The 20,481-nt window shown below is 39.6% G+C and overlaps 1 protein-coding gene and 1 pseudogene across 2 annotated transcripts in view; one reads left to right on the plus strand and one right to left on the minus strand.

Moving 5' to 3' along the window:
• Positions 1-782: 782 nt before the first annotated feature.
• Positions 783-20,481, minus strand: part of ANKMY2 (ankyrin repeat and MYND domain containing 2) — a 38,641-nt gene continuing 18,942 nt past the window's right edge. Inside the window, exons 5-10 of one of the 2 annotated variants that reach the window (XM_045494994.1) lie at positions 15,454-15,614; positions 10,399-10,613; positions 9,465-9,600; positions 5,488-5,616; positions 3,394-3,523; positions 783-1,960 (exon numbers count right to left, since the gene is read on the minus strand). In XM_045494994.1, the coding sequence (XP_045350950.1) occupies positions 1,776-1,960; positions 3,394-3,523; positions 5,488-5,616; positions 9,465-9,600; positions 10,399-10,613; positions 15,454-15,614 (956 nt within the window). In that variant the 3' untranslated portion in view covers positions 783-1,775. The remainder of the gene's footprint in view (positions 1,961-3,393; positions 3,524-5,487; positions 5,617-9,464; positions 9,601-10,398; positions 10,614-15,453; positions 15,615-20,481) is intronic. The other variant, XM_045494996.1, reaches the window with a different exon arrangement.
• Positions 6,895-7,074, plus strand: LOC123607819 (annotated as a pseudogene).

The raw sequence follows: 20,481 nt of genomic DNA on the forward strand, positions 1-20,481 counted from the left end.
ATTATAATCAGAACCAACCCCATTGTGTCTTAAACTCCATCTTCTGACCACCTCTTCCCTGAATCACATCTATGGAAAATTTTCATGTTGACATGGCTTATACCTGGAGTCTTCTTTGTCCACTGGGGGTTGTAGCGGTGTTAAGAGTTGATTCATGTTAGCATTCACTTCAATGAAGGGAAAAGGTACCTCTACAATGCCACATCCCTCGATTTTCCTATTTCCTCCTGCTTTTTCATAACCCTCCATGTTATCCGAAGACAGGCATCGTAATGGTAACACAAAATGGCGATAACACACACGAAAAAACAATCAGATAACACAGGTATAAAACAGATTGGTGGGAGAACAGAGACTAGGAGGACTATCGCACTAGTCAAAGCGGAATGTTTGTCAGTGCGCAGACGAGGTGCCTTGACAAGGGAAGGGAAGCTTGTCATGAATGACAAGTTTAGGTGCAGTCTGCCTGATTCCCAACCAGTTAACCCTTCACACTGAATTTGCCCCCAAGAAGTCCTTCGGGAACAGCATGGTAGCGGGAGTGCAGGTGTAGTACTGGGACTGGGAGAAAAGTCATTCAGTGTAAGAGGAAAACCAGCAAGATAGAAGAATGTGATCAGTGAAGTGAGGTGGGAATTTTAGTCATTGTGATTTGCATTTGTGCACATTAAAATACTTATTACGTTGTTCTCTAGTATTTGCTGAAATTCCTAAAATTAAGTCCTCTATTATTTCTTTAATATTTGCCACCCCTTGACAGCAATAAACCAGGAAACAAGGTGTAGAGTTGGTTATACAGTAGGCACAATTTATTTTACAATCATCACAAGAAACTCTGAAACACGGCACTGTCTTTGGCTATCACACCTTAGCCTGCTTCGGTACTGTGTAAGCTAAAAACTGGTGCCGGGACATTCTAAAAGTGACAGTTATAAATCAGTTTCTGGACAGGAAGAGCCACATGAAAAGCTTACGGGAAGATAAAAGCCTTTCAAGTGGAATATGGCACATGAATTAGTTTCATAACTGTGGACACACTATGTTTAGCCATTATTGAATCAAACATTTCATGAAATATCCTTTTTAAAGCACATGCTGAGATAACTGTGGCTATGCCTTCGTTCCTTCTGGGAGATTTGACATTTCTGAAGGTACAAATACTGTATATACAACATCACCGCAGGAACTATATAAAGTTCAGACTGCTCAGGATAATTTCTATATAAAACTACACTGGGCTGAACTGGGACAGATCCTGTAACATACAACTTTTCTTCATTTCATTGCATCTTAATAAGCAGGGCTTCACTATTGTAAATGCTATTTATATTCATCTTACTCGCATATAAATTATGATTCATTTAACTACCCGTCTCAGTGGCTAAAAAATTCTTCCTTCCTGAAAATCTCTCCCCTACACCTATTCTGCTGGGTCCTTTGTTCCCCACAGCCTATATTTTATTTCTTCTTTAAGGGATGCATTTTGCTTTGAGAACAATTGCAGGGAAGCTGGCCTCAGAAAGGGAATAAAAATGTTTCTTCTATAGTTTGAAATAAAAATTTTTCCCTTGTGGTATCTGTCCAATGACAGTACAGAGAGCACGAGGAAATTAGGGCATGGTAGACAGAGCTTTGCTTGAAAGCGTCTATTCTAGGAAACATGGAATCCTGCCATGGTGCCATGCAGGTATCACGAGGCAGTGAGGATACAGTCGCATGAGCTCTCCAGCTACCTGCCAGGGTACGAACCATCCACACTGGTGCTGGCTCTGGCTTTACTCCTCAGATGCCTGTGGACCTGCCGGAGCATCCTGTAAGCCTTCCAACCCAGCTTCACTCTGAGGACGTTCTTCCTCCCCTTCTACAGACTCTTTGGGGTTACAATCCTCTCGGGAAGTTCCCGTTTCGGCCTCTGGCTGCTCTTCATTAACACAATTAGAATTGACATCAAGTTTGCCATCTGACCAAAACAAAAAAAAAAAGTCATTTTGTTGTTCCTACCACGTCGGTCACTCTCCTAAGTGCTTTCCCTGTATTAAATTATTTAATCCTCCCAATAGCCATGTGAGGTAAATTATCTCTATTATCATTATTATCATGACTTTTACAAATGGGGAAACTGAGAAGAGAACGGTTTGGCAACTCAGAGTGAAGGAGCAAACCAGAATTTGGACGCGGGCCTCTGGCTCCACAGCTGGGCCTTGAAATCTAAATGGTTGTCTGGCATCTGATAAAATCTGCATTTAAATACAGCTTTGCCGTGAATTACCTTGATGTCTTTGGGTAGGTGATGGCCTGTACGAGGTTGTTTCCTCATCTGTAAAGTGGGGGATAATAAAGGCTATCCTACTCTGGTGGAAAGTAGAGGTGCGTGAGACATTTAGAAAAGCATATGGCACCTGCTGATGCTTCGCAACTGGGAATTCCCATGCTTCCTGACAGTCTTACTCTCTCGCTCGTCTGTTATGAGACCAGCTGCTATCCTCCGCCCTCCACACAGAGCATACAGAAGTTTGGTCCAGAAGACACGAGAAGGCGTGGCAGAAAGCCTGGCTGTTCTCGTAACAATTTATTTATATAAATTAAATTTCGTTTTGTGCACATCATTCAATCCTACTAATAGTGTTTCTCAAGCAAGTGGTAAAGGCAGTACAGCTTTTTAAGGGGTGGAGGGGGAAGTGTTTTGTATCCGAGTCACCTGGGCCACTTTTTCCAACTAGATGCGCTCCCCAGAACGTATGATATACTTTCAGGGGTGGGGCATAGAGTGGACGTTGTTTTCCACTACGGTCTGTGAACCATTGCTGAAGCAACTCACTGTTTCTGATGAAAATGAGTCATATACTTCACGAGGGAGGGAGAGAAAAAATAATAGGGAACTCTATGCCCAGACACTTATAGAAACCTAATCTGTACAGTAGGTCTGCGATGTAATCTGTAATTTATAAATTTGCTCTGTAATTTCACCTACAGCTTTGTAATTTAATTAAAAAAATTAAAGGTTCCCAACCTTAAAATCTGTGGGTAGCCATTAGGGGAAATGTAATTATTTCCTTAGTCGAAGACCTTAAAATCCTCTGTGAGTAGAGGATAAGTGAATACTCACTTAAAGTCCTGTTGTTGCAGGGTACTCTCCTGAGTCCAAATGTAGAATATGGAATAAACCCTATTCCTTAAAATTCTATACCTCTTTGTTTTCCAGGGACTTCTAGGCTAACCATATTCTAGACATTATCCCAGCAACCCAAAGTAGGGACAAATTTAAGTGTGATTCTTATGCTGGTCAACTCCAAGTTTCCTCAGTCCCCAGAGAATACTCCGTCCCTTGGTGCCCTGTGTTAATATTAATAATATCATTCCTCTTCTCCATGAGCTTGCTTTTTATATACGTACTGTTTTCCTCTTCACTCTTTTCTTTGGCAGCTTCCAATTGTTGTTTTTCATAAATGTCCTTTAGATTCTTACAGATTTTCTTATGTGCAAACCAGTGTGTTTTCTGACAGGTTTGATCGCAGTATATTACCTGAAAACAATTGTTAAGTTTATTTCATTTCAAGAGCTGTGACTGCATGATATTCCAACTATAACACTAAACCAACAACTATGCTGTAAAAATGCTGTTTGGTATGCTTTCTTTTAAAACCGTAAGGTACCCTAATTTAGATTTGTGATTTTTAACTCACGCTTTATAACAATCATGGATATACAACGAACAGTCTACCAAAGACTCCAACAAGTGATTTACTAAGAACCTACTACGTGGGGACACCTGGGTGGCTCAGTCAGTGAAGCGTCCGACTCCTGGTTTCAGCTCAGGTCACGATCTCACGGTTTGTGAGTTCAAGCCCCGCGTTCAAGCCTGTGGGGGACTCTGTCTCCCTCTCTCTCTGCCCCTCCCCTGCTTGCTCTCTACTTCTTTCTCTCTCAAAAATAAATAAACAATTGAAAAATTTGTTTTAAAAAAGAACCTACTATGTGTCAGAAGTGATGCAGTACTATGACAAGGGAGATATAGTTATCTCAGAAGAAGGTAGGTGGAGAAAGAGCTGGATGGGGCAGCGTGGAGGAAGGCAGACACTCAACAACATGACTTATATCCTAGTAAGTGTAGTAATAGCAACAGGAGCACAGAGGAAGCAGTGGCTCCCTCTAAAGGAAGGAAGTCAGTCAACAGAGGAATGGGAAAGAAGCGTTCCAGGCAGAGATTATCTTGTACAAAAATGGAGGAAGGGAAACGAACTATATGCTCAAGGAACAGCAAGAAGTTTGTGCAAATGGACCTTAGAGTTTTGTAAGATTCTATGCCAAGCACTGTGCGAGGCCCTTATAAACAGATGACACATACTGGAGACTGTTTCACTGGTCCCAATTCTTAATTTTTCCCTGCATGTTTACATTTTCCCATGAGACTTCAAAGTTCTTTTTACTGAAGGGAAGAACTGAGTTTACAATTTGGCCATGTGACTTGCTTTGGCCAAAGGAATGAGAGAGCATGACAATTTCAAGGCTAGACTTCAGGAGACCGCATGTGTCTTCACCTGCCCACTTTTACTTCTGCCATCATTAGAAGATGGCTCAGGCCACCTGCTGGTCTAAGGAGGATAAGAGACACATGGAGAAAAAGTGCCCCAGCCCCCCTCAGCCCATCTCAGCCAACCGCCAACATGGGAAATTAGCAAATTACTGCATTTTAAGTACTGAATTTTGGAGGGTTTTATATGCAGCAACAGTTAACCAATATAGATGGTCTCAATAAATTCTTACAAGGCTAACCCCATTTCACATACAAAGAAACCAAGGTTCAAAGAAGTAAGTAATTAAAAGAGATGAAGCACAGAAGTAGGTTAAAGCAAAATGTGATGAATGTTATTAATACGCTGAAGAATTTCAACCTTAAAAACAATAGGAACTTGATTTAATAGATAGTGTAAAGTGAATGCACAGATGAATGCTTGCAGGTAGTATCTGTGAGGAGAAGAACCCAAGTATATATGCCCTTTCAAAGCTCATTATGACAGAAGTGGGTAATACAGTCCAGAGAGCTTAAAGATCGGTGGCAGTAAGAAGGGAGTTGTAGTTTTACATAGAAGACATGATGGAGAGATTGCAGTTAAGCCACCACCAGAAGAGTCGAGATTGCATATCTATGAACTGTCCTACTTTAGGTTCTCAGGTCTGCACCAGCCTCAATCCCTTATGGATTATCTTTTTTGTATTCACTCTCTTGCATTCTTTTTCTTGGAGGTGGTCAGCACTGAAGCTGTGGCAATATGGAAGTTTGAGAGAAGATAAGGCACAGAACTACGTTTCTCCCATACTTTTCTCCCAGAACTACTTTTAAGGATTACATGCATAGAATTTATACCATATTAGAGTCTATTAGAAAACTAATGTCAATCACTGTATTTAGAATATTAAAACTCAGTTTATCAACTCGGGTGTGAAACCTAAACCAAATCAGTGAACTTCAAAGAACTTCATTCTTACCATCTTGCATACAGAACATCTTTTACTCGCTCCCTTTTCTCCACAGGTTGTGCAAAATTCAACATCCACAAAACCCACCTGACCAGTGATGGCTTGGGTAAGTACAGAGAATGCAGTGGGATCAGAACCCTAGAGTAGGCATGAAGAAGAGAAAAACACACTTTAAAATCACCATGGAGGGGTGCCTGGGAAGCTCGGCTGGTTACCCATCTGACTCTTGGTTTCAGCTCAGGTCATGACCTCACGGTTCATGATATCGAGCCCCACCTTGGGCTCTGTGCTGACGGAGTGGAGCCTGTTTGGGTTTTCTCTCCCTCTCTCGTTGCACCTTGCCAACTTTAAATAAGTCAAATCAAATCAGATCAAATCACCATGAGAAGACTACGGAGATGATACTCCATAAACAATGTTGTCCAGAAGCAGGCACACAAGAGACAAAGTCAATAAGGCTTTACGTGACACAGACTTTACCTATGTTACAAGAGCACGGCTATTAGTGTGAATTATTGCTTGAGAAAAAAATTGATGGTACAGCTAGACAACGTCACAGAACCTTTCTTGTCACTGCTGGGGGGACAGGAACTTTCTTGTCATACACAACCTTGTCATCTACTTTGTTAAGTACAAATTTGTTTAGGTACCAGAGTTCATCTCATGGAAAGATATTCAACTTAAAAACAAACACTCGGGGCGCCTGGGTGGCACAGTCGGTTAAGCGTCCGACTTCAGCCAGGTCACGATCTCGCGGTCCGTGAGTTCGAGCCCCGCGTCGGGCTCTGGGCTGATGGCTCAGAGCCTGGAGCCTGTTTCCGATTCTGTGTCTCCCTCTCTCTCTGCCCCTCCCCCGTTCATGCTCTGTCTCTCTCTGTCCCAAAAATAAATAAACGTTGAAAAAAAAAAAAAACAAAAAAAACCAAACACTCAACACAGCCTGTAAGAACTGAGACATTAGCTAGTCTTCCAGAAGTTAAAATATACTTTGTCAATTACAAAAGCCAAACTTCTTTAAAAGTATACTCTGTTACAATGCGGACTCAACACTTCTTAAATGTAGCTATGCCTCAAACTTCCTGCTGGGATTTGTGACAGGAAGAAGCCAAGAGCCACAGGAGGCAGAGGGGATGAAAACCTCTGCAGGAGGGCCCAGGCACCCACGTGGGCAGAAAGTGCCGTAGGTGACGTGGCAGGCAACCCCGAGAGTTACCGTTGTACAGGAAAAGATTAGCATTGCTTCAGAGGCTTGTAAACTTGCCAGTTTAACAAAACCCCTTAGGTAGTAAACAGTGGCTACGCGGGACATGCACAACTACCAGCATTCCAGATAAATATAGTTTCCCAGAGAGAATATATAATTCTGGAAGAACAAAAATTTTTAAAGAGAAAAATGTTTTAAAATGCATTTCATATATCGCCTCTCGGCCTTTTGGCTAAGATCAAGTGTAAAATGCATTTCATACTATCTTATCTTTATTTTTTAAGTCTGTTTATTTATTTTGAGGTGGGGAGAAGGAGCAGAGAGAGAGGGACAGAAGGAACCCCAAGCAAGCTCTGTGCTGTCAGTGGAGAGCCTGACGCAGGGCTCCAACTCATGAACCATGAGATCATGACCTGAGCTGAAGTCAAGAGTTGGATCCTTAACCGACTGAGCTACCCAGGTGCCCCACTATCTTTATTAATAAACCTTTTCTCAATAACTCAGATCGCTAGGATATACATTAATAACTGTACTGTATAAACTCTAACATTATTACACGATACAGAACTACAATGAATTGTTGAACCCCACGTTGGTCTGCTTTGACTTTTGTTAAAGTACTCTCAGCTCCTGTTAGTTTTGCCGTTTTCCCCTTTGAACGTGTAATGTCGTCTACTGCTTGTTAATGTTGAAAACACCACATGGCAGGCAGTGCTAGTAGGTTCTCTGATATCCATTCCCCCAACTTCTTCACTAAGAGAAGCAAAATTTTCTTCAGAGCAGCAGGGTTTAGAACAGCTAAAACCACTCATTTCCCCCAGACAACCTGTGAACCTAAGAGTGGTCACATCGCACAGGCAGTGGGTTTCTGGGACACCTTGTTTTCTAGCTACAGACCCCTTTCCTCTTCCTGCCTTAATGGGATAAAAACGTGAGCTTGGTGGAACAGCAACTGATGCCTTGCAACCCTGAGGTCATAAGCATGTGTACGATAATCTCTATGGCTAAAGAATATTGGGTGGAGGGGCACCTGGGTGGCTCAGTTGGTGAAGCATCTGACTTCAGCTCAGGTCATGACCTCACAGTTTGTAGGTTCGAGCCCCTCATCAGGCTCTGTGCTGACAGCTCAGAGCTTGGAGCCTACTTTGGATTCTGTGTGTCCCTCTCTCTGCCCCTTCCTGGCTTGTGCTCTGTCTCTCTCTCTCAAAAAAATTAAAATAAAGGTTAAAAAACATTAAAGGATATTGGGTTGAAAAATGGGAATCCATTTTTGAGCCACTGTATCAGGTCTGCCTCCCTGATATGGTTCTGAGTACATGCGAATAAATAAACCCTATCAATTTAATTAATGGTTAGGTGGAGTTTAATATGTGAACAAAAGCACATTCATAATTGATGAACCACCCCCATAATTTGCTAACTTTAATCTTCCAAAAGTCTGAATACCAAATAACCACATATATTAAAAAGTAAGGGTAAAAATTCTCTACATGAAATCATGGAGATCAGGGATAAATCAATGCATGAACTTCATGAAATCATCTGGTCTCTTCAGACCTTTCCTATCTCATGGTTCTGAATACATGAACTCCTAATGTATAAAGGAGCACCTGGTACCCTTATAAATAAGCACCTTGACTTGTCCTTATTTTTCACATTGAGAAGGATGGGACAGACTAGAGAAGGCGGAGGAGAACCAACATTGCCAGAGGGAGGGAGGAAGCCGTGGAAGTGACCAGTGTCAAGACCAATTTCTTACCAAGCAGACAAAGGCTGATGAGGCTTTGATTGAAATTTTTAAAAGCATGACTAGTGCAGATATGGTGAACAGAAATCTGTTCACAATAAGGAAGCCAGGGAGTGTCTTATGAAATTCGTAAATAAATATATAACAAAAGGGCAATAAATAATTTAAAGAACAGATAGTGGGGCATCTGCGTGGCTCAACTGGTTGAGCGTGCATTTCTTGATTTCAGCTCAGGTCATGATTTCACGGTTCATGAGATCGAGCCCTGCATTGGGCTCAGCACTGACAGTGAGTAGCCTGCTTGGGATTCTCTCTCACTCCCTCTTTCTCTACCCCTCTCCTCCTCGTGCTCTCTCTGTCTCTCTCTCTCAAAGTAAATAAACTTTAAAAAATAAATACATAAAAAAAAACAGACAATGAAGTTAAATTTTACTTCCTACAGCTGGGAAGTAAAAACAGAATTTTGTTAAGTATGGAAAATTTATAATCAGAGGCATTAAGGTAGAATCTCAGAAGCTGGGACACACTTTGAGACTGTTTATGAAGACATACAACAAGCTTCCCCGTGACCATCCCTTCACATCCCCCACGACCAGAAACCATCAACCTAGACAATCAGTTCCTCCTTTCATCTAGCGTGGGACTTTGTACTGGTTTTTCACAAGCTGCAAGTGCACATGTGTGGATCTGTATTACAGAACAGGTGTGAACCCACCTTTACAGGTTTCACAGAGGTCTTTAAAATGTTAAGTTTCCATACAGCCGTCTCAATTCCGACAGAGGGGAATACTATTTACTAAACAACGAGTTATACAAAAATGACAGAAGAGGATCAAGAAGGGGAGGCATATGAACAGAAACAAGGTTAACAGGCAAATCGATCACCATGTCTGTTCCTGAAAACTGTCCACAGTAATTATTTATCTATTAAATAAACAATAAATTAATGCTAAAGACAACTTGCCTTTAATTGTTCAAAATACAGTAATTAGGTCTTACTGGTAGAGTTAACTAAGTGATCGTGAGGAGCCTTACAATTTCAACAGGAGCAATACTTCGCACCAGTTGCTGGAGGAGTGTCGCTTCACAGTAAGGAAATTTTCGGATACTTTCTCTTATGATCTTTTCTTGATATACCGGAAAGCCATCAGAAGCTCGGCCTTTTAGCAAGCTGTAAGATATTTTTTTAAAAAAATAACTGGAGTTTGATTCCTAAGCATTTCCTCACAGCCAAACCCATGAACTTTTAGTAGTTTCTTCTTTTCTACTTCAGATTTTCATTGTCTCTTCAAGTCGTGATGACAGACTTAATTCAAATGGCTCTTGTAGCTGCATGCTAAGCTAGGCCTTATCAGGTTTACGGCCCCGAGCTGTATTTACAAAAGCAACCCCTGCCATAAAACACACTAACTGCCATGATCAGATTAGCTAGTTACTCATTACCATGCCAGTTATTTGTACAAAGAGTGAGAATTCTCATTAAGTTACACCCTTCTGACACAGTTCACTTTTCTCAGTGTGACTGTAAGGGAATTTGATCCCTGGTGGTTCAGAGAACAAGGATAACACACAGATCTCGCAGATTCAGTAACGGAGGTATACTGAGGGCCACGACGAATCCAGACCAGGAACCTACAGCACGGTGTACCCATCGTCAAAGCTGGACTTGGGCTACCTTCTACATCTTACACACACTACTTAACTTCTCCGAACTTCAGATTCCTCACCTGTAAACTGGGGATAACAAAAGCATCACTGTAGAAAGTACAGAACTGAATAACCACTCAGTCTAAATGTAACACCGTCTTTCGTTTCTTACAGACTAAATGTGAGCCCAACAGTAACAACTGCTGCTAAATTGCTTAATGTTTTAATCCATAATGAGGCTTCACATAATAATTCATTATCCATTTGAGCATGTTCTACATATGACATGGTAAAAAAAACAAAAAAACAAAAAAACCAGTACCTTTTGATGAGAGTGTCCAGTTTATTCTCTCCATCTTTTAAAAAGTTAATGCATTTCTGAAAGATACAGCTGATGTAGTGCATTTTCATAGCCAACACTTCATTCATGTCTCTCTGCTTCATACATTTCTCACAAATCAAATCCATCACCTTGTAGCATTTATTCAGAGCTGTTTCTTCTGCCAGTAGAGGATTCTCATTTATAAGCATCACGATCTAGAAGAAATTACAGTGAGCTTAGAAATTCCATGAGAAAAAAAAAAAAAAAAAGAAATTCCATGAGAGATTTTTCCATGTACAAATTAGGCAGTCAGTTTGGGTTGATTTCAATAGATTACCAAATAATGTCTTTCTCAGGGTCATATGTTTACTGTGTTAATTCAAATTAGAATGCCAACTGCCAATGATCAAAGTTATGAAACTAATACAGAGGATCGTAGCATTGTGACATCTCTTGAGCTCTTTATATCTAAGTTATCACGTGATCTGCCATCCAGCTAAACCAGGGTGTTAGTATGCCACGCAGATGATTTTAGATTCTCGGTTAAAAGCACTTCTACCAACGATAAAAGTGGCATATTCACATATCCTTTATATACAGAATCAAATCACCAAGTAATCACTACTTTTAGCTAACATTACTGAGCTTTAGAATTTCATGGTTAGGAGTACTATAATTCTCATTAATTCTTATTAATTATAAAGAAATGAGATTTTCACAAGAAGCAGTCTAAAAATAAAAAGTGTATTACTTTCCAATTAACTACATTTCTCTGTGGAAATTTTTATGATATGCTTCTAATCTTCTATGGTAATGAGAATAGGTCAAAGCAATAATAGCTTTGAAAGGAGGAATACTAGAGAGTTATCAAATTTGATGCATTATGAGTCACACACTTCTTATATGTGTATATAGATTAAGTCCAAAATCAGTGTAATGAGGAGTTTGTGTGTTTTTTAATTTTTTTTTTTACTGGCTTTGCTATAGGCTAGATTACCTGAAGTAGGTCTGCACAGGACAGATGTAAACATCCGTGGGGACATAACAGTAATGCAAACACATGTGTAACATGGGCACAATTGTACACACGTAGCAAAAAGTCAGTATTTGCTAACCTTTGTGTTACAACTAAATACCTATCTTGGGTAATGTAAATATCAGGTAATCACAGAAAGCAGATTTCATGTATTAGATCCTTTTCTTCAGATATGAAGATAATTTGTTAACTTACATAAATCCCATGCCTAGCCTAATTAGAAATTTAACATAGATTAAGTGTTCTTGTGAAATTAAAATATAATTTGAACTTATTTTTGACACTACTAGATTGGTATATAATATAATATTTTACTTAAAATATAGCACTCAATAATAAAAGAAAGTTCATGAAATAAGTATAAGGAGAAGTCCGGTTGGCAAATTTGCTGACAACTTACATAATAACATATATCAAAAATTAACTTTTGGCAGAGAAGGCTTGTTAATTACATGTATTTCTACTGTCAAGTGCAATCACTTAAAACTGTTGTATATTTTTGCATGAAGCGTTTATAATCAAAACATAGGATCTTAAACTTATAAATAAAACCTTGTTTAAAAATTCTTAGAACCCAGATTCATTTTTTCCTTTTATGAAAAAATTATGCTTTATTTACTTTGTAATATATACCACTGTACTCAAAAAAAAAAAAAAAAAAAGACATATAACCATAGCTCTATGAGCTTACTGAAACATTTTATAAACACAAAAAAAATATTATTTGAACTAGTTTCCTTCCTTTAATCTTTTGAGCATTATAAAGTAATCCATTATAAAGAAAATCTCATTATTAATTATTGAGGAGGAATAAATATATTCCATTAAGCATAAAAGCCAGATATATCTCATCTCCCAAAGAATGTAAGAATATGTTTATTCAGTGACATTCTGAATTCTTTTTATTTATTTATTTTTTAAATTACCAAACCAACAATTCTGGCCATAAAAAGTTATGTACATCCGTCTCCTGACCACTTAGAGACTCTGCTCAATTCTGTTGTCATTTTTCCTGTGATTCTGTTTTTCTCCTGTATAACCTCTGTATTCCGAGCTTCAGCACAATTCTCCAAGTCCCTGTTGAAAACAAACATCCATATCGCTACAGGAGCCACTTAACCTTGACGCACAGGCAGCTATGTTAAGTGCACCGCAGTGAAAGGGTGAATTGTGTATCAAGGAGGCTCTCTGTGATTTTAAAAGGTCTGTGACTCTATACAATGGCTGTTAGTTACCTTTTTATAATACGCTTCAAGAAGACCCCTGCTGACTTGAAAAGGGGAAAGCAATGAAAATAAGCCACCACAATAGCAACTGCACAACTTTTATCCAAAGTGGGCGGGGAGGTTTCCAAGTGAATAGATCATTTATAGCTACAAAAAGCAAGGTGTGGTTTGAAGGAAGGTACTATAATTACAGAATAATCTCTTTTAAGCCCAAATGTACTAAAAAATATATAATGTAGGCTATTTCAGTTCATATATGTTTACAATTTATTGCCTGTATAAATATACCCTTACTCTAATTTACTCAAATATGTGCTTTTATATTTATTTAGTTTTTAAAAAAATTAATTTGAGAGAGAGTGCACACGGTGTCAGTGTGGAGCCTGCTTAAGATTCTCTCTCCTCCCTCTCTCTGCCTCTCCCGTGCTCATGTGCACGGGCATGCACTCTCTTTCTCAAAAAAAAAAAAAAAAAAAAGAAGAAGAAGAAGTAAAAATTTAAAAAAAGAAAAAGTAATAAAGATCATTAAAGAACAGTAATTACTAAAACATTTAACCCAAAGAGACTGGGTTACATATAAATACCAAAAATTACTCCACAGGGGCGCCTGGGTGGCTCAGTCGGTTAAGCGTCTGACTTCGGCTCAGGTCATGATCTCACGGTTTGTGAGTTTGAGCCCTGCATCAAGCTCTGTGCTGACAGCTCGGAGCCTGGAGCCTGCTGCAGATTCTGTGTCTCCCTCTCTCTCTGCCCCATCCCCACTCATGCTCTGTCTCTCTCTCTCTCCCTCTCTCTCTTTCTCTCTCTCTCAAAAATAAATAAACACTAAAAAAAAAATTACTCCACAGACTCAAATATTCCCATTTATTGAGATTATTGTAGTCTCAAGGGATAGAAACAGATATAAAAGACAGTGAATAAGAAAAATACAGGGAACTTCTTCAAATCAGTCTAAACCAGAAGATCCCATAATGCTCAGGCTGGAGGGCCTTGTAAAACCGCACGTATTCTCCATGTGGAGAAATGCTATATCCTAGGAAACATTCTGTCTTCCTACCCTAGCCTGCACCACCGCTAAGAAAAAGAGCGCCACGGACGAGGAGGAGCTCCTACATGGGACTTATCTCTTTGCCTGCGTGTGCTGGGAGGGGAAAAACCCACCGTTACAGAAGGGCTACGCATTTTCTAAAAGTTAAATTCTAAGTTCCACTTAATCTCCACCATAAATACAAACATATGATTCGTGGCTGAATTTCTGTTTTTGCCCACTTAGGATCACAAGTGTTACCTCCTGGGGTTCTTTCAGAATATTAAGTACAACAATTGAAGAGGAAAGGCAGATGGCAGGTATGTTTTGTAAGTTTGTTTCTTGAGCTTCAAAGTCTGTATGCAAAGGGAAACATCAATAAAGTAATAATATTACATATAATTTGGAACTTATATCTTCAAGTAAGTGTCAGTCTTTAAAAGAGTTACTTTATGCAAACTGCCCGCTTATTTTAATGGTGTTCAGTATGTTCCACAGATTCACCAAAATAGACTTTAAAGGACATCTAATTCACTGCATTTATAATAACATTTTGTACTAATGTTATTAATTTTTTAACCAATTTGTCATCTTGCTCACCAAACAGTTCTGAATTACTATCAAATCTTTACGCTATGAATGAAGATACAGATCACTGAAATTTGAAAAAGGACAGCATCACTGTGGCACACACAGTTTTCTATAATGATTCACTGAGAAAATTATGCTCATGTGGATTGATTTATGAAAAAATAAATTAATTAAATTTAAAAATGCATTTTTTAAACAAATAAAAAAGTCTGTATGTAAACTATGAAGGAAATATTAGAGACAGTAGTTCAGAATGGCTCCTGAAGTTTCTCAGGTAAGCCATGTGAACTTCTGGGTTGTTCTAAAGAGTCTGAAAATCTATCGTGATTTGACTAATTCTGGAAGAACTATATTATTTAAAGGCATCAAATAGCTACTTGCATTAAAATATGTGGTCATGACTGAGGCGCCTGGGTAGCTCAGTCGGTTAAGCGTCTGACATCAGCTCAGGTCATGATCTCACAGTTCGTAAGTTTAAGCCCTGTGTCAGGCTCTGTGCTGACAGCTCAGAGCCTGGAGCCTGCTTGGGATTCTGTGCCTCCCTCTCTCTCTGCCCCTCCCCAACTCACACTCTGTCTCTCTCTCTCAAAAATAAAATATTTTTTAAAAAAATGTGCTCATGATTTTATTTCAGAACATTTCCTGGAAGGATCTTTACTGTAATAGATGCTGTTGGTGCCCCACTGAGGTCCTCTTAGCAGCCTGTGTACTAAGCCTCAGTTCCTGGGAGTGCTGGCTGCGATGGGCTCAGAGCTGCCTCCTTCTCCAGGGAACTGCCTTCATCCATAGGAAGCCATTGTCCTAGGCAGTAGCTGGGAGGCTGTCCTTTCCCTCTGGGAACAAGTTTCCGGCACTGGCAACTGAGTGATACAAAAGCCTGACTCCCTTGCCCCTCTGGAACCATCAACAGTCCAGAGCTGCCGTGAGATGAGGTGGAAAGTATGCTTCAGCTGAACCCACCTCTTTGCCTAGCTCCTCCTCCTGCCCTAGCCTGTGTCCCTCACTCTCAGGTTTAAACCAAGAACACTCCTTCACTGTACCAACTGAACAACAGAGCTCCATCTCAAGCTCTACACTGGCAAAGCCCAACCAAGATGATCTTACATAACCAAGAGCAGTTTCAACTCCGAAGCAATATTTAAATGAAAAGCGAAGATAAAAAAACACTATGCTACCTTGACAGGATGAAGATTTGTCGTGGTAATAATTTTGTGCAGTGGGCCTGCCAATTTTGGAGGCAGTTTTGGCTCTTTATCCAGTCCCTGGGGTTTCGTGTAATAATCCAGTCTCTCTCGGGGAAAGAAATTGTTGATTATAGTCACACAATCATGTTGACCTTTTAACAGAAAAATAGGAAATCTGTTATTTTATTATTCAAAATAGGACATTTTCCAATTTTTTATTAAGTATGTTGCTGCGTTCTTGTGAAGTAACCATGCATTAATGTCTTTCATTTTCAAGAAAAGAGAGAAGAGGAGAAGGAGAGGTAAAATGGTTTGAGGAACATTTATAAGCATGTTTTGTGAGGTCAAGACATAATCTCCTTATAAAGACACAATGCACAGTACATAGGAACATTATGGAGACTACAAAAAAAAAAAGGCGGGGGGAGTTCAATTTATAATTGACACTAAATATTTTTTAAAAGTTGTTTTGGGGGCACCGGGTGTTGCAGGTCATGATCTCACAATTCGTGAGTTCAAGCCCTGCATCTGGCTCTGAGCTGACCACTCAGAGTCTGGAGCCTGGTTCAGATTCTGTGTCTCCCTTTCTCTCTCTATCCCTCCCCTGCTTGTGCTCTCTCTCTCTCTCAAAAACAAATAAATAAAACATTAAAAAAAAAAAAAAGATTAAAAGTTGTTTGTTTTTTATTCTATTTAAATGTCTCTTCTTCCACCCCTACAGAAATGATGGTCATTCTTCCCTAATCACATCTGGCTTTCTTCACACAGAACGTAAATTCACTCTATATAGATTATTATTGTTGTTGTTGTTATCTCCCCTTCCCTTGAATTTGAGAAAAGCTTGGCCTCTTTGTGAATATAATTAGAGGAAAAGCTTTTGCCGGCGCAGCCTGGAATCCACTTTACAGCTTCTTATAGATCCCTATGCCACTTCTCTAAGCCATCTCTAGAAGGTAAAACTGGTTCTATGAAACCAAAACTGTCCCTGGAGAAGTTGGTAGCCTGAATGTGTGTTCCTGTTGCCTCTCCTTCCCAGGCTCCCTCACCGCTAACTCTCTGGGGCGGGGAAGAAACCACTCTGGGCAAGCAGCCAGAACCTCGCAGGGCACAGCTGTAGGTGCAGACTCTTCCGGGATCTCTGGAGGAGAGACTTCTTCCTCTTCTCTGCCTGCTGAGGTGGGAGGGACCAGCAGCAGAAAGTCCTGGGAAGTGGGCCCATGGCACCAGGGCTCCGAGAGAGTGGTCTGGGTGGCCCCTGCCCAGCTTATGCATGGTCCTGGCAGTGTCTGCTTGAGTGAGGACAGAATATCTTCCAGTTTGTTGACCCTGTGCCCACGGGTATAGAGATAGTGGCCCTTCTCTTCACTGCTCCACAACCCTCCAGCTTTACCTCGCTGCCTAGGAGATACAGAGCAAAGTTCCTGCAGGGATCCAGCAACATGAAGACTATGTGCTGCCTCCACCAGATGGCTTCTTTCGTGGAAAGTGCACTTACAACCACGACCACTGACCCAAACCAGCACCAAACCATACCCCTAATCACCAAACGAGAACACTCAAATCAAGCAGATCGAGTACAAAATGTGAAGTCTCGCGGATTGCAGAAAGATTCAAAACTTTAAAATTAACACACAAACTCAAACAGGTAACCCAGTACAGTAGTGAGGACTAAAATAGTAATGCAGAAGATGAAGTAGATCAAATGTCTCCAAACAGAAAAATTAGGAAATGATAATCATTATGGAAGAGACGAGAGCTGAAGGGCAGATCGAGAAACGTAGTAGTGAAAAATAACACAAGTCCCAGAAAGAAAAAGAGAAATGGATCGAGACTTAAAGATTAAACAAATGATAGAAGAACATGTCCCTGATTTGAAGGGAAATTTTAGTAGTGACCACAATCTCCTTTTTGGTATTCAGGGCTGTTCTTAAGTACCCAAACACCAGGGTTTGTTTGTTTGTTTGTGTGTTTGTTTGTTTCTTTGTCTCTCTCTCCCTCTTTCTTTCTTTTATTCAGAAAGCTTCATTCAATATATGTACCTTGAGGGGATGTCAAACAGTAATAGGATATATTAGAAACATGAGGTGCTCTGTTTAGCAAATGATCATCTCTACATCCACAATATTCACGGAGGGAAAGACAGAAACAGTCAATCAAGCAAATGTACAAGCAGGACATGAACATGTCGGCATCAAAATTAACACTGGTCACCGCATGTGGGAATTTACAACTGTGCAGAAAGAAACCAGACAAGATGAAGACAAACTACAATCCTTCCTTAAAATGCAGTCTATATCCAGCTTCAATAAAAAGATGGGTATTGCTACTTAAAAAAACAAAAAAAAGTTCTAAAATTACCTCCTTAAAACCTTAAAATCGACAGAGAAAAAGTTGAAGAGAAAACAGTCGGGTAAATAGAGAATTAGCTTGTTACTATGTGTTCTCATCAGCCTCTCAACTAATAGAGTCAGGACAGTCCCTGTGAGCAGTGGCAATATTGGTACATTAAAAATACCAGCTATGTATCAATGACACAGTCACAGGAATAGAGAGTCTTCTTGAGATTCCATCTTTGTAAGAAGAACAAAATAATAATATTTTCAGCATTAATCTTTTTTACATTTTAGGTAGTACTTACATTATTTTGATATTTTAAATAATCTGCTAATAATTTATATTAGACTGATGTATATATATACTTATAACCAAAACAAATATTTAGTTTTACTGGTATTTAATTTATGAATTCTGAGTAAATACAAATAAAACAGTACTATCACTGCAGAAAATATATGCTGGGGGTGGGCAGGTGGGGGGGGGGGGGGCGGGGCAGTGTATAATCTGGGGCCAGAATTGCTATCACTAGACTTAAGTCTTCCTGATTGAATAGGGTCACTGAGTCAGTCTTAGGAAGGATTACTGAGAACACACACACACACACACACACACACACAACTAAACACATCTTAGTAAAATGTTTTATTTCCTAGGATAGGCTGAAATTTCAAAACACACTTCCAGAATGATATATGGAAAGTTTACTAAGCAAAATAAATTCTCATTTATAAGTACGTAGGAAAGTGTGAAGGAAGTTCTACAAATGACTGAGGGAAAAGCACAGTGATACAAGAACCATGAAACTACCCAGGGATGACTCACAGTTCAGAAAGAAAGAGAATTTCTGTTATGATATGTTTCAAACCAGATTCAACCTACAAACCATCCCAGAAGGTCCTGTAGCCCAAACCTAAATGAGAACACAGAGAGCTCCAGATGGAGCTAGGGGGGAGGGGAGAGGAGTGGAGAACGCCTGGTAGCAGAGATGACTAGTCTGAATAATGGGTGGAGGCAGCATGAGTTGACTATGAGGATTACTGGAAGAGAAGTAACACACTTTGAATGACACTCTAATTACATATCGGGACTAAAAATACTAAACTCCCTCAGCAAAGTCCACAGCTGGTGGCAGTGGTGGAGGAGGAAAGGAAAGTCCCAAGCCTGATAAGGCAAAACAGAGAAATGTAGAGAAATCAATGAGTTTAGAAGTATTTTCTCATGTTCGATTGCTAAATGGGCAAATACAGTTCCTTGGGGGTGGGACATAGAGGAGAATTTTGTTCTTGTTTTTTTTGTTTTTTTTTTTCCTTGCCTGGTTCTTTTTTTTTAATTTTATTTTTTATTTTTTAAAATTTGCATCCAAATTAGTTAGCATAGAGTGCAACAATGATTTCTGGAGTAGATTCCCTAATGCCCCTTATCCATTTAGCCCATCTCCCCTCCCACAACCCCTCCAGTAACCCTCAGTTTGTTCTCCATATTGATGAGTCTCTTCTATTTTGTCCCCCTCCCTGTTTTTATATTATTTTTGCTTCCCTTCCCTTTTGTTCATCTGTTTTGTCTCTTAAAGTCCTCATATGAGTGAAGTCATATGATTTTTGTCTTTCTCTGACTAATTTCACTTAGCATAATACCCTTCAGTTCCATCCACATAGTTTCAAATGGCAAGATTTCATTCTTTTTGATTGCCGAGTAATACTCCATTGTGTGTGTGTGTGTGTGTGTGTGTGTGTGTGTGTGTGTGTGTGTATGCCACATCTCCTTTATCCATTTATCCGTCGGTGGACATTTGGGCTCTTTCCATACTTTGGCTATTGTTGATAGTGCTGCTATAAATATGGGGGGTGCATGCGTCCCTTCGAAACAGCACACCTGTATCCTGTGGATAAATGCCTAGTAGTGAAATTGCTGGGTCGTAGGGTAGTTCTATTTTTAGTTTTTTGAGGAAACTCCATACTGTTTTCCAGAGTGGCTGCACCGGCTTGCATTCCCATGTTCTTGTTTTTAAATAACCAACAAATATGGGTTTGACTGGGAGTGTCGTGATTGGGAAAGTAAGCATTAGTGGAATGGGAAAGCTTTCTTGATCTTTCAAGTTAATAAAAGAAGAAATAAGTGTACTCTAACATGACCAGGCCAGTCACATTAAGCACACACACACACACACACACACACGCACAGGCACACAAAACCACCAAGTAAAACAAAGTGTAAAAACGTGGTAAAAGAGGAGGTACGTAGTCAAGTTTATCAATAACCACAAATATGCATAAGCTGAATACCTGTTAAAAGAAAGAATATCTCATTCTGGGTTAGAGAACAGAGCACACCTACATGGGTTTATAAACATACAGGTATAGAAGTAGTTACACTACTAAAATGAAATAATAAAGATGGAAAATAAAGAGATCAGCAAAGAGGTTATTGACAAAGGCAAAAAACCAAAAAGGAATCAAGAATGGTTATAATTTATGAAAAAGTATATTAGTAGATTCTGTACCAATAAAACCACTAGCAATTTCATAAAAAGGGAAGAGCTAAAAATATTACCATTAAAAACAGGAAAAAAAAAACCTAGACATGTCGACTTTCACTACTATTGTTGCTTCTTACTTTGAAGCCTGAAGCAAATTCAAACAGAAAATAAATGCAAGTGAACAGCTATAAAACCCAGGAGACTCT

This window comes from Leopardus geoffroyi, chromosome A2, assembly GCF_018350155.1.
Source record: "Leopardus geoffroyi isolate Oge1 chromosome A2, O.geoffroyi_Oge1_pat1.0, whole genome shotgun sequence".
Taxonomy (NCBI): Eukaryota; Metazoa; Chordata; class Mammalia; order Carnivora; family Felidae; genus Leopardus; species Leopardus geoffroyi.